At 34.5% G+C, this 14,144-nt stretch overlaps 2 protein-coding genes across 2 annotated transcripts; both read right to left on the bottom strand.

Annotated features, from left to right (window-relative positions):
* Positions 1 to 290: 290 nt before the first annotated feature.
* AK88_01148 (uncharacterized protein) lies at positions 291 to 1,143 on the bottom strand (the record flags this gene model as incomplete). The annotated part of the gene is made up of 3 exons (XM_012478786.1): positions 291 to 446; positions 619 to 759; positions 964 to 1,143. 3 exons carry the CDS (start codon positions 1,141 to 1,143, stop codon positions 291 to 293), a joined length of 477 nt encoding a protein of 158 aa, XP_012334209.1.
* Positions 1,144 to 4,155: 3,012 nt separating this feature from the next.
* Positions 4,156 to 7,980, bottom strand: AK88_01147 (uncharacterized protein; the record flags this gene model as incomplete). Its single annotated transcript, XM_012478785.1, has 1 exon — positions 4,156 to 7,980. The coding sequence occupies one exon, from the start codon at positions 7,978 to 7,980 to the stop codon at positions 4,156 to 4,158; it is 3,825 nt and encodes a 1,274-aa protein (XP_012334208.1).
* Between the last annotated feature and the right edge of the window lie 6,164 nt (positions 7,981 to 14,144).

Here is a 14,144-nt window from a genome sequence, read left to right as displayed (position 1 = left end):
ACACGCTTGCATAATACTTCCTCGCGTTAATCGCTTATAACTTTAATTATCTTAATTTATTATACTGAAAGATTTTCAAAGTTGGTGAACAAGGGATAAAAAAAAAAAAAAAAAAAAAAAAAAAAATTTGCCCAGGAGGGGGAAAAAAAAAAAAAAAAAAAAAAAAAAAAAAAAAAAAAAAAAAAAAAAAAAAGGTGTTAACACCTCATAAGATTAATTAAAAGCTTTTCTCCAACACAAGCGTGAAAAAAAAAAAAAAATTTGCCCCCCAAAAGGTGTTTTATTATCACCTAGAACGAAATGCTAGCTCCCTCCGAATTTCCTTTACTTACAAACATATCTTTCTTCATCGTTTTGACCTGCAACGAACTGGATCCCAGTGGCAAAACGCTCACTGCATCGACTCCCTCTAAGCCGAAAGGCACACCGACGCTAAGGGGTACAACCTGCCATATTGTAATAGGTTGGACAAAAAGGGGGAGAATGAAAGGTGTAAATATGCTGTCTATTTGTGAAGAAGTATGTGAATACACATAGCCGCTCTGCCTTAATGCCCTCACGTAGAATGAATCCCCCAAATGACAACACATATGTGTTGCTTTACTTCTCAAGGCTTACATTGTTCCCTTTTAAAAAATAAACATTCACTTTTATAGGAAAAGTGTTATTAAAGTGGGCCAGCAAAGTCACCTCTCCCTTGATGTCCTTCGCCTCTTTGATGAACTGGCAAAGCCCAGAATAAAACAGCTTCTTGTCAGACTGCAAAGGAAAAAGCGAAAAAATGGGACATAAAAAAAAAAAAGCATATAAAAAAAGGAAGTAGAGGGGACAACGAAAAAAGAGTTCATTAAAAACGCGCACAAATGAGGAATTAACAAAAAGGGCAAGGATTCTAAAAAAATAAAGTAGCAGCTTTCCCTAAGTTTCGTTGTCTTTCCATTTGCTCCACGCTTAAGTTATTACTTGTAAATTCCTGATCAGCTCTGACTTCCCGCTGTTGCTAGTGAATTTAAACTCAGCCACGGTTTTTGTTGGTCTTATAAACATAAGGGCGTTGTCCACTTTCTCCTTTCTCCACACAATGAATAGCGATCCATTGGACGCATTGTCAAAAGTTAAATATGCTCCTTTGTCATCTGCCATCATGCACAATGTTAGGGAAAATGTTTCTTACGTTATGTTGACTATTTGTTATGTTCGTTTGTTTCTTCGTTTGCTCGCTCGTTCGATTTTCTCTCTAATGAATTCATAAAACTACAAGGCAATTTATCACTTTATGCCTTCGTCTACTCTTTTTAATTGTACACACATATGTAAACATGTAAAACTGGGTTCCTTTTTTTTTTTTTTTTTTCTGTTTTCCTCGCAAGCACTTATACAAAATGTGTATTAACGATAGACTAAAAGGCAAATGTACGCGTAGTTACCAAAAGTGAATTTTCAGATTGCGTGAAGAAAAAAAAAAAATATATATATTAAATTAGACAGCAATCCGTAAACTTGTTCATACAGTAAACTGATAATACAGGTAAAAATGTACACAGCTAAAATAAAGTTCACACATACAGTGCACACCTGCCTGAGCAGAAATGGGAAAGATTAAATCTGGGGGTATGAACATAAGACAACAAAGAAATTTCCTAAATTTTAAATGCCACAAAAAGAGGTGTAAATGTTGTAAATTTTCTATTCATCTATTTTTTCATGAGCTCTTAAACACTTTTAATGATATATAAACAAAATTGCACTTGAGTATTTACATCATTTGTGCAGAGTATTTTTTCTGAATTTACAAATTCAGCCTCTTACGCTGCTTGGCGTACTGCAAACACTCAGATGTATGCACGTGGATGACACATGGACACATATAACTACTAGTATGCAAAAACAAGAAAACATGAAATTATATACACATTTGTGCATACCGATATCCAGGCTCATTTAAGTGCCTGCTTCTATTTCTAAGCCTTTTTCACTCAAAGGCATGAACAACTGCACACATAATTTTGCATTTACATCATCCTTTTTTTTCTTTTTTTTTCTTTTTTGCTTGCTCTTCTTTACATATAAAAATGTGTTTTATGTAAAGCGTTTTATACCATGTTTTGTAGAGAAGGAATCTGAACACAATAAAAAAAAAGAAAAATTTTTTTTAAATTTGGTCACAATTGTACAATTTCTTTTTTTTTTTTTTTTTTTTGCACCTATTATTATTATTACTGTGAGAGTAGCAAAAATGCGTACGTATATATGCATATATATAACCCCATAGGATTATGTGCAGCCTGCTTACGAAATTTTCTTTTTCTTTTTCAATTTTGTCAATTTGTACCTTTCACCTGGTTCATCACATTCCTACAGCAGATTGCCATTTTGCTGGTTCGCTAAAGGGGGGAAGGGGCAAATATGAAGGTAACAATACGTGTAAATGTGTGTATATGCATGTCGTCTGTATGCATATATATATTTACACAAATAGGGAAAAAAAAAAAAAAAAAATTCCAAAGTGCTATTTTCTACATTCCTTTTCTTTCAGTTTTCTATACTTTTTTAAAAAACGATGATAACAAGAAAATTAGGGGTACTTTATGTATTAAACACACAAACAGCTGTGTTTAATTCCAAAATAGCACACAACACAAAAAGAATAAAAAAAACAAAAAAGAGGAAAACGTAATTCTATTTAAACAGATCATTTCCGTCGTAAATAAAAATAAAGTCAAACATTCTGCAGCTACGCATATTTATTTGTTTTCATTTTGGTAATTATTTTTATACCAGCAAATGCAACATTACAGTGGTGCAAACGGAAATTCAAAAATGGACACGAAAAAATGGTGTGCAAAAGGGACACCATTCTGTATGCGGACGGCGGACGGGCAAACGAGCGTGCGTGGATAAATAAATGCGTAAATATCTGTACATATACAATATGGCTAACTTTTTCTTTTTTCTTTGTTTTTTTTTTTTTTCCTTTGCAAAATAGTCAGCATTATGTGCAAATATAATTTTACACATGAACTGTTCCAGCAAAGCGTTGTCGCATTTTTTGGCCTCCTGATGAATGCAAAAATGAACGATAAAAATAAGGCTAAAAAGAAAAAAAAAAAGCGCATCAAACTGCGCATGCTTGATCCGCTTCCTCTCAAAATTGCGCATATGTATATACTTCCCTCTTTATAACTGCACGAATAAGCTACCTTTGCCACCCCTGGTGATGTTGCCTGTGCTACGATGCTATAATAATTTCACCCCACTTGTCTGCATACGCTCGCCCTAAACAGTTACACGCTTGCATAATACTTCCTCGCGTTAATCGCTTATAACTTTAATTATCTTAATTTATTATACTGAAAGATTTTCAAAGTTGGTGAACAAGGGATAAAAAAAAAAAAAAACTTTTAAAATGAACTCTTATATGTGTAGAATAAGGAAATATGTAAAAAAATTGTCCTAAAAAAATTATCAGTATAGTAATGAATTTATAATAAAACAACATACTTTTTTACATATACAATTAAAAAAAAAAAAGTTCATGAATTGACTTAAAAATAGAAAGAGGGGGAAACGGGGGTTTCTTCTTAAACACACATACGTAAACACATGCATATACATATCTATCGATGCACATGTGCAAGTATATTATATACTTATAATACACCTGTTTCCCCCTTTTACAATTTAATTTTATGTTCTGGCAAAAGTTTTTTAAAAAAAATATTTACAACAGATTCATAAAGGGTGATTTAAAAACATTAAAAGACTTTAAACAATGTATATACTTTTTTATGCTGTGTTTTTCTCATTTTTCGCTGTTTGTTTTTCATTTTTGATTTTTCGATTTTTTGTGGTCATATCGAATGTGTGCCGCGTGAGCCCCTACTGCGACGGTGTTCTTCTCTTAAATTACTCATACTATCTCGCGCGCTTAAATGGAAAACTTCGCAGCACCTTGGCACTGTGTGTGTGCATAAAAAGCATGTACTTTTGTGAGATGGTAAGCTGACACTTTGATACGTCCGTACACTGGCATATACCTATGCGCGCCGAAAAAAAAAAAAAAAAAGGGACGCCCTTAGGGGACCCACCAAAATGGCTTCGCCCCGCTATCCCAAGCAGCGCAAGTCTATATATATGTTATGCACGAACCACGCGTTAGTCAACCTTCTGGCTGGCGGCTCCAGAGAAAAAGGAAGACCACTCTAACGCTTCAATAATGAACAGCTGCTTCCTTAACGATATGTTATGAGGAAGTGTGTGGTAAATGATAAATTTGTGGAAAAGGGATATGTAGGGCTGAAGCTGCGAAATATTCTTCACGGATGTAATAAATTTGAAGTGCTTATCCAACAAGGTGTTATAATTCTCAAATTTCTGTTTGTCAATTAGTTTCAGCTTAATCTCTGGTAGGGACTTGTGCTTTATGTTGCTTAAAATCATTTCGATGGCTTCCTGCGTTATTTTTAAATACTGCTCGTTGGATATTTTGACATCCGAGTTGGCACCACCAGCATTCATATTTTCTCCATTGCTATTCACTAACGAGTACTCATTGCTATCCTTCACATTAATTTTCTCCATGTTTCTCTTTACCTTAGTGTTGCCGCCAACGTTATTTCCCATATCCATTTTTTCTATTGCATTTTTATCAATATTGAACAGGGCATCCAGTTCTTCCTTTTCTTCATTACTCATTCCTAGTCTATCTTTGAGCAAAAACTCATAATCGTCATGCACATTTACCTTTTCGAAAACTTTCCTGCAGTAAATGGCTTGATCTCTAGCTCCGTAAAAACCCAAATCATCAATGGAAAACTTCTTATGCACAACAAAGGTACTAACCCAACTTTGTGACAACTCATCATACGCAACCCCTTCGCACCTTGGTAACTTCGCTGCCTTCTTAATGTGAGATGTTCCATTCACTTTGATTTGGTTCCACCTATTTCGTGGTTGTATTTCTGGCAAATTGAACAGCTTCTCTGCTTGCTTCCTACAATTGATGGCTCTCTCTCGAGCATTCTCAAATCCGTACTGACTTATTGGAAAATAATGCTTATGATATTTCCCATCAATTTTCCAATGCGCAATCCATCTTTGTCTATTCTTATCAAAACATACACCACCTACTCTGGTTATTTGGGATACCTTATTCAGGACTTCTTTCTTTTCATCGTCCAGATTTTTATTGCTCTTTTCCATCTTCACTTTATTCCTTTTTTTGTTAATCTTTTTCTGCACCCCGGTGTCCAAATGTTTGTGATCGCCATCTAGGTTGTTCCTCTTAAGAGACAAAAAGTTCGGTTCGTATGCTTCGTTCATTTCGTCTTTCACGTTTATTCCCTCCCCATGGTATACCAAGTCGTTCGCATTGTACAACATTTCATCCTTCATTTTAGTACTATCATTCAGAGAGTTGTTAGAAATCTGCTCTTCATTGGTGCTACACGAATCTCTTTTACAAGCATTTATTACACGAACCCTGTTATTATCCATGTAGTTTTCCATATAACTACGAATATTATTATACACATTATCACTATTACTATGTTCGTGATCTAAGTTGTTTCCTCCTCCAATATTATCGTACAGCACTGCGCCATCATCCCCATTAACACGTTTCCCATTGTGAAGGTGCATATTTGTCAGCGTTAGACCCTCTTCATTGTTTAAGTACAAATTATTATTCTCTTCATAACACCCGTTGTTACTATTGTTCGCACTAGTGTTGCAACTATTTTCGAAATAATTTGTGCTTATTTCACTTTTGTTAGTAATATTCGTGTACTTACTGGAATTTAAAAGATCCCCAGTTAAACTCTTCTTCGCTTCCATATCCATACAGGCGTACTTATCCACAAACTTGTAGTTATCGGTGCTATTGTGTTCATTATTACTGTTGTACTCCTCGTTTTCGTTGGTCTCCTCATTCTCATGACTGTCATCGTTCTCATTACTATCATCATTCTCATTGCAATCATCGTTGTCATCATTATCGTCGCTGCCGTTGTTATTATTTCCTCCATTGTTGTTATTTCCCCCATTATTACCGCCACTGTTGTTGTCTCCGTTGTTGCTACTTCCATTGTTACTGCTTCCATTATTGCTGCTGCTATTATTATAACAGTTATGGTTGTAGTCTCCGTTGTTATCGCTATTGCTGTTGTAATCGTTGCTGTTGTACCCATTGGAATTGTAACCGTTGTGATTATACTCGTTGTGGCTATACCCACGCGAATTATCATTGTTGTCTCTGTTTTCCCCGCTTCCAAAAAACTCCTGCTCGCATCCTTCCATCGAGGCATACTCACCTCCAATTATGTCCCCCGCAGAAAAGGTAAAATCCCTTCTCTGGTAAAAAAAATAGTTGGCAAACAGCTTTTCCAATATGTCTTCCCCTTTATTACTATCCTTCTCATCCTCACCTGGGACACTCATTAATGGGAAATGTGTGTTCTCTCCCTCCATGTGACAAGCTGACACTTCTTTACGATCTTTTCTTCCGGGACGCTCGCCCACACTATGAACATCAAGCAAGAATGGTAATCTTCTCTCTAACCCGCACGGATAACTGTATATTACTTTATACTCGCGTCTGCACATGTGCAACAGAAGGCACGTCAAAACAAATCTCCTTTTTTCTCCGCTTAGGGACAACATGGGTACACATTGCTTGAAATTTCCGCCCATGGGATTCGTTAAAAATGGTACAGCGCACCCATAATTCCTTGAAACATTATTTGTTATAGAGCTGGGTAGTATTGGCGTCTTCTCGCAATTTGTGTTGCTCTTCACAATGACATTGTCCTGTCCTTTACCTCCTTCACTATTTCTTTTTCTCAAATGGGATAATGCCGAATGATTACCATTGAACGCGTTTGCTTGTTCAACAATACGCATTTCAGCTGTACGGTCGTCATCATTCTCAGTTAACATTCCTAAACGTATCACCTCCTCTCTCATTAGTGGGCGGGCAAAATCAGGCACATTATCATTCTTCATAATTTTACCAAAATCCTTATTCGAATTGTTCTCTGTTTGAAATACTCCAATGGGTGATTCATCAAAAGGGGCCTCCTCCCCTCTTGGACAACTATCACGATGCAGATTTGTCGTAAAAAATGGTGAATCAGTTTCAACTTTCTTTCTTTGCATGCCCTTTCTTATTAAATCTTCGTACTCGCTCAATTTGAGAACGAAACTTTTGCTTTTTTCGAATCCATACTTTTCCACGGGGAATATGCTTATTATCATCTTCTGGCTTAACTCATCAAACATAACAAAAAGATATGATCTGAACTGATCTACGTAATAGCAGCCAGGGTAACAATCAGCCATTTTCACTCCTTGCATGGGTCCACAAGGAAAATTCCCATTCTCTATCTGATCATTTGACACCTGTTCCGCTTGCTCCTTCGTACGCATTTCACCTTTTTCACTCAAACGTTCGTCACCGCTCAGTGAGTGGCTACTACAATTGCTATCATTTTGTTCAAGTGGGTGATGCACACATCCCATAGAAACACACTTTCCTAAAACTTCACTCTTATTACTTTCCTTGCATTTTCTGACACACACTTTCTTGGGAAACCTTTCCCCTAAACGTACCTCAACATCAGTTGCTTCCTTTTTATTTGCAACGAGTTCATCGCATGCACGGTCAGCCCTAACCAAAACAACGACCAAGGGCATAATCTCATAGCCCAGGTACACGTCCCCATCGATGACTAATGAATACTTCAAATTGCGTCTTCCATTTTTTAAATTACTCTCAGAATAACATTTGAAAAAGTAAAATAGAACCAACGGTATCGAAACTGTTTTGTACTCCTCCTTCTTAATATCTAGTAAGTTTACATTCTGCAAATATGAGTCCAGTTCTTTTCTTTCTTCTTCTCCTTCTTTCTCAAATTTTTTTAAGCTCCCCAACTCAGGCGCCTTCACAAATTGGTGCAGATTATTCTGTCTCAGCAATATCATCGTTGGCGGTCTTTTCCTTGTGCTTACAAGGTGTTAAGGTAGGGGTGTAAGCATGTACAAACGTATGCCAAAATGTGGGTACACGTATATCAAATATATAAATTTATATATATATATGTATATACATATAGATATAGATATGCTTATATATTCACACGTATGGACACGAGAGGATGTCCTCTGAAGCTGCAACACTTCAATAAAATTAATTACGATAAAGTGAAAGGCATAAAAACGATCTGTTATGCATTAAAATAAACTGAGGATTAATTAAAAGGCGATGTGAAAAAAAATGAATAAACGAACTGGTGAGTAAAAACAAAAATGCACAAATTAAACTTCATTAATGAGGCACTTTCAATTTATGGGAGCGCATCTGATCTCTCCCATTTGACACTTTTCTATTGGGGGATTAACTAAAGGAATCATAAATTAACTGTAAAAACCATCTTTGGCTGCTACTCTGTGTTCCTTTCTTCCTTTCTGGTTGGTGTACCAATGGCACGGGCTATCGTCACAACGGATGTTGTTGTGACACGGGCGCGCAAGAGTACGAAATGGGTACACGTGTTATGATTATACGAATGTACATATATTTATGTAAGTATATATATATACGTACGCACACACTCCTCACTTGCACAATGTTCTAGTGAGCCATTCTCAAATGCCCCTAAATATATTATCCACGGATTAGTAGCTTTTTTAAAAATAATAAGGAACACAACTGGGAGCACTCTCTGAGAGGTTGCTGCACGCAATAAAATGAAATGATAACACACGTCCGCGCGGGTTCCCACGCACATATATACGTAAGTGTGTATATGCACGGCTACATACACCTGTTCTCGGTCAAAACAGGCAAGTGTAGTATGCATCTATTTTACATATTACTGTATATGCGCAGCGGCCTAAGTGTGTGTTGGATTCGAGTGGACGCATAAATTAACATATAGGCAACCTATATATAAGGGGTTATATGCATAAGCAAAACGATCATATATATGTGTATACACATGAGCACACATATACACATACATACACATTAATGTACGTGCAAAGTTCGCATATGCACATATGCAGTTACGTGGATTTACTCCAAAAATACACGGCTACTCGTGTATAATGTTATTTGGGACCAACACGGAATTTGTGACAAGAAGGATTTAAAAGACAAAAAAAAAAAAAAAACAAAATAATAAATTAATAAAAAAACAAATTAATTTAGCATAAATAGGAACAATAAATAAAAAGGGTGGTAATGAATGCATAAATTAAAGAATAATTACGGGGAAAGGGGAGGAGATGTTACTAATCGGGAAAGGTATTTTCCGTTTTCTTCCTTCTCCTTTCTCATATGTAAATTATTACATATGTGGAAACACAGATAGGCACGCTTTCGATCTAACTGTTACGCAAATTTGACATGCACTGCTCGTATACAACCAAACGTCATAAAATGATACGCATATTTAATTAAAGCTCCTCGCGTAAAAGGTGAAGAAGATGAATAACACGATTTGCAGCAAATTGGGTTTTTTAAAACGGGTTGCAATGTGTGTGTACGTATGCAGCAATGATTTATGAAGGTGCTTGTGTAACGCGTAACCACGCAGGTGTACACCTAAGGACATGCTCGCTGGATTCATAAGCATGCACACACGAACTAACACAATGCAATACAAAGCAAAGCAGTACAATACACAAGCGTGCTTCCCCAAAGCAGATTGCTTATCAATACGTAAAGAAATATAAACACCAATGGAAATGTATACACGGTTAAAAAAATGCACTGCTATTTACAACTATCTCTTCGTCTATATATACGCATTCATAAATCTATGCTACACTTCTTTGTCTTCTTAAGTGTAATATGGCATTAATAACACGAAATATGAAATTTTCATAAAATTCCTTAAAAATAATTAAAAAAGAAATTGAAAAAATTAAAAAAGCTTGGCATAATAGGACAAGATTTTCTTTAATTCGTACATGAGAGAGGAGTACACATAATACATGAATGTATCAAAAATTTCTAAATACACTCAAATTATGAATAGGCAGATAACATTCAAAAAAGTTAACTTAAAAATATTTCAAAACAATTCAACTTAAATGGAAAATACGTAGGCATAATTGTACAAATGTGTACACATACTCACATATATTCGTGCTTACCAACGCATGAAAATGAGCTTACACATATGCAAGTTGTGTGTATGCATACTAGCATAATATCACACGCGTACACAAATGTATGATTAAGCAATTCGCACACGTGTACTGATAAGCAATCCACCTATGCTCCTTTAAAAAAAAATTTTAAGTCATGAATAGTCAGGTCTTAATTGTTTTATTCTCCTTTGTGGAGAACTTACATAAATAAGCTATGTAATTAAAAGCATAAAAAAAAAAAAAAAAAAAAAAAAGGTGAAATGGAAATGTTCATGTTTTAAAAGTAACATGAAGAACAAAATTTATGCCTTAAAGAACAGTTCAGTGAACGGTTCGCAGTGTAATTTGCGTGAAATTACATGGAATAAAAAGTGGATGAACACATAAAAACATAGCAGAACAATGAAAAACAAATTTTTCGTGAAAAATAAAAATATGTGCAAGTACTTAAAAGCGAATAAAAATGACCAAGAAGGGGGGATATACCATTTCAACGTACATTTAAGGGTGGATATACATGTATAAACTTAGAAATTTATCTTTCCCTTTTGGCCCTTTATGCTTTTATCAAAATGGTGAAAAAATTAATAAGTGTAAGTAATGCCACATACAGAAAAAAGTAGAAGTAAATGTACGTTCAAAAAGATGTTCAAAAGTTATGTTGAAAAAGTGTATACAAAAATGTAACAAAAATGTATGCAAAAATGTATAGATAACACAAGGAGATGTTTTCAGAAGCTTATTTTTCTACATGGGCATTCTTGTATGAGTGTTAACATCCTCACAACAGTTTTCATTCTTCCGTTCGAGTGAAAATTCACCTTTGTGTTTTTCTTTTTCCTTTCAAGAATGAAAATAATAATTTTTTCCTGTCATTCCACGTTCTACAAGTGATGACACAGCCTATATATGATCACAAGGATGAATTGCACAGCCATAAATGGGAACATGTATATACAAGTGCAATTGCAAAGGTGTGCTCGTAAATATACCACATTATGTGGGTATGTAACAAGTGCAAACTTCGTACATATATACGTGCACAGTATGTATGTATATATCCCCACGTGGTCGAACGTGTTACTACTTAAATGTATAAGCAAAAGGGTTACTTCTATTCGATGTATAAAGATGCACTAATTTTCAATCAACACGGTATGTTATATGTTACATGTATGCATAAAAACATAAAATTCACATATGTAATATTATGGATAATAAGAATAGAAAAAATGCATATACATTAAGTATACACAATATACATAATTTAACATGTACATTTTACATAAAAAATTAAGTGTACACGAACAATCAGCTGGTATAAAAAAAGGAAAGGGGGTGAAGAGCCCACGCCTCGTCGGCTATTTTTTCTGCACTTCAAAATTTTACGGAAATTTGTAAAAGCTCTATACAAAAATTTTAACACCCCCCAGAATGATCACAGTTACATATGTATATTTTTTGCTCTTTTTTTGATTTTTACATCAATATTTTATATAAAATAAACGAGCTTTTATTCTTTTTTGCAATAATTCACATTTCAAATATCAATAAAAAAAATTAATTTCTTCATAAAAAATGTAACAATTCATAAATACACAAAAAGGGATATAATCCAAAAAAAAAGAAAAAACATATTTGTTTCACTCTTTTTTCAAAGCGTAAATAAAGTTTAAGCGTTTTTCACATAATAATGTATATGCGTGTATACATTAATAATATATAGTGTAAATGCTAAAACAGGTGAAATCAAGTAAAATAAAAAAAAAAGGTGAAAAAAAATTTCTTGTTGTAAAAAAGTAACATTATAGGAAAAAACGGATTTTATAAAACACAATTACCTTTTTTTTTTTTTTTTTTCTTTTGTGTTCTTGGCTTGATGGATGTGAGAATGAAGTTGTTATTTGTGATTTCTTAACAGCAATAAAACAACGAGAGAAAAAAAAAAAAAAAAAAACAATTAAGGTGCTTGTTGTAACATGAATATAACAGTTCATTACAAGATCGCCAGTTAAAAAAAGAACCAAAAAAACAAAGTGCAAGAAGGAGGAACTAAGATGATAATTCCTTCTTCTGTTGTGCAGGTGTAACATGCAAAAATTGTAGTGGTGAAAAATGAAAAGAAAGAAAAAAAAAAAAAAAAAACCATTATGTGTATATTCATTTCTGTTTGTTCGTACAAGTTTAAGCGCTTGTCACTACGAAAAAGCGAAGTTTTTTTTTTTTTTTTTTTTTTTTTTCCTGGCAAACTCCTACATGAGATAATAATTAAACAAGTGTAAGTGTAAGTTACCGTACAATTCGTGAACGGGTTTCAAGTGTAAGATCAAACTTGGCGGGTGCTTGTGTTCGCAAGTGAAATATATACACATAAGTGTACGTACACTTGTGTATATAAATGGTAGCTCTCTTTATATATATATACCTTTGTTCATGTTTACACCTATGAGAGGTTACATTACACGCGCACATATGTTCCTATATTTACACCACATACTGCTGTAATTACAAATGCACATTTTGCAGAGTGTATTGTACTTTTTTAAACCCAACCTTTTGTACATTATTCACATTTTCTACAATCTGCACATTTTTCACAGTTCGAACAGAAGTAACTCCTAAGTTCCGCAACACAAGTTGTATAGAACAAAAAAACTGATTGTTGTACGCGGTTAATCTTTTTGTGCGCCTTTTGTTTTTTTTTTTTTTTAAACCACTGGTGAAAGCAAAAAATGGAAAAAGTAGAGAAAGTTACCTTAAAACCAAATAATTTTTTTTTTTTTAAAGTGTATAAAAATGCTTTTCCCAAATGTCACCCTGTGTGAGTTGCTGTGCCTTTTTTCACCCCTTACTTTTACGCTTCCCATTAGAAAAAAGAAAGGGAACATTTTTTACTTCACCATAGCAAAAATGTGAGTCCCTTTGTTCCCGTTTTGTTGTATTCGCTTCTTCCAGTGCCCCCACACGGCTACTGAATTGTACACACACCAACACCCCCCTGCGTGGTTCCACTCCCATTTCCATTCCCCTTTTACACCATTTATGAAAATCCGGTAATCTCTTCCAAGTATTATAACTGTGCGTGGTCCCAAATCTGAAGCCCATAACCAAGTTACACAAAAGGGATAATTTGTCAAAGCAAATTACTACACCTTACGGTTAAAAAAAAAAAAAAAAAAAAAAAAAAAAAGGAACATCTCTCAAATGTGTACTGCTGGATATTAAAGGGGCGTGTACGCAATAGCAGAGTGGCACTCGTCACGAGTTTTCTCTACATTTTTTCGCAAACATTTTTTTTTTTTTTCCATTATCGGAAATTCTCCTTGCCGTTAAGTTGTTGTAACAGGAAAATGTTTTTAAGGTACTTTTATTTGGATCTATTTTTTAAAAGCTTCGCATTGTCGCGCTCACAAGTGGTTCATAGTGTATGTTAAATAAACTGAATGAGTTAAAGTGATGAAAATTTTATGGACCATAACATGTCCCAATTGTGTTTAAAAAGAATCCTTGACAAAATGGAAGGGCTTTTGTCCTTTATACACAAAATTTCACTAGCACAACGTGCGCACACAAGGTTTTCTATTTTACACCTTACGTGACGCCATGTTTTTCTAAACACAACGGAAAAAAAAAAAAAAAAACTGCCGAATGCGTTGTTAGCAAACTTTCATAAATAAAAATATGTACTTGTATGTACATACACTTATATAACCAATGTCATACAAAACCGTAGTGATGAAAATGCACACCACACTCTAACCTATAAGAACATATACCAATTTTCAAATTAACACACACATGGGGATATGATGTAATAGCTACGAACGACAACAACCGCGCTTTTCAGCACTCCTCTGCTTGTGTCCTGTATGGCTTGCTTCCCCAAATTGAAGCTTCACATTAGTGCCGTTCATTGATCCGCTATACAATCCGCATTTACCGCGTTAAGTGTGTTCCAAAAAAAAAAAAAAAAAAAAAAAAAAAAAAAA

This window comes from Plasmodium fragile (assembly GCF_000956335.1).
Source record: "Plasmodium fragile strain nilgiri unplaced genomic scaffold supercont1.9, whole genome shotgun sequence".
Classification (NCBI taxonomy): domain Eukaryota; phylum Apicomplexa; class Aconoidasida; order Haemosporida; family Plasmodiidae; genus Plasmodium; species Plasmodium fragile.
This window is presented reverse-complemented; position numbering and strand designations above follow the sequence as displayed.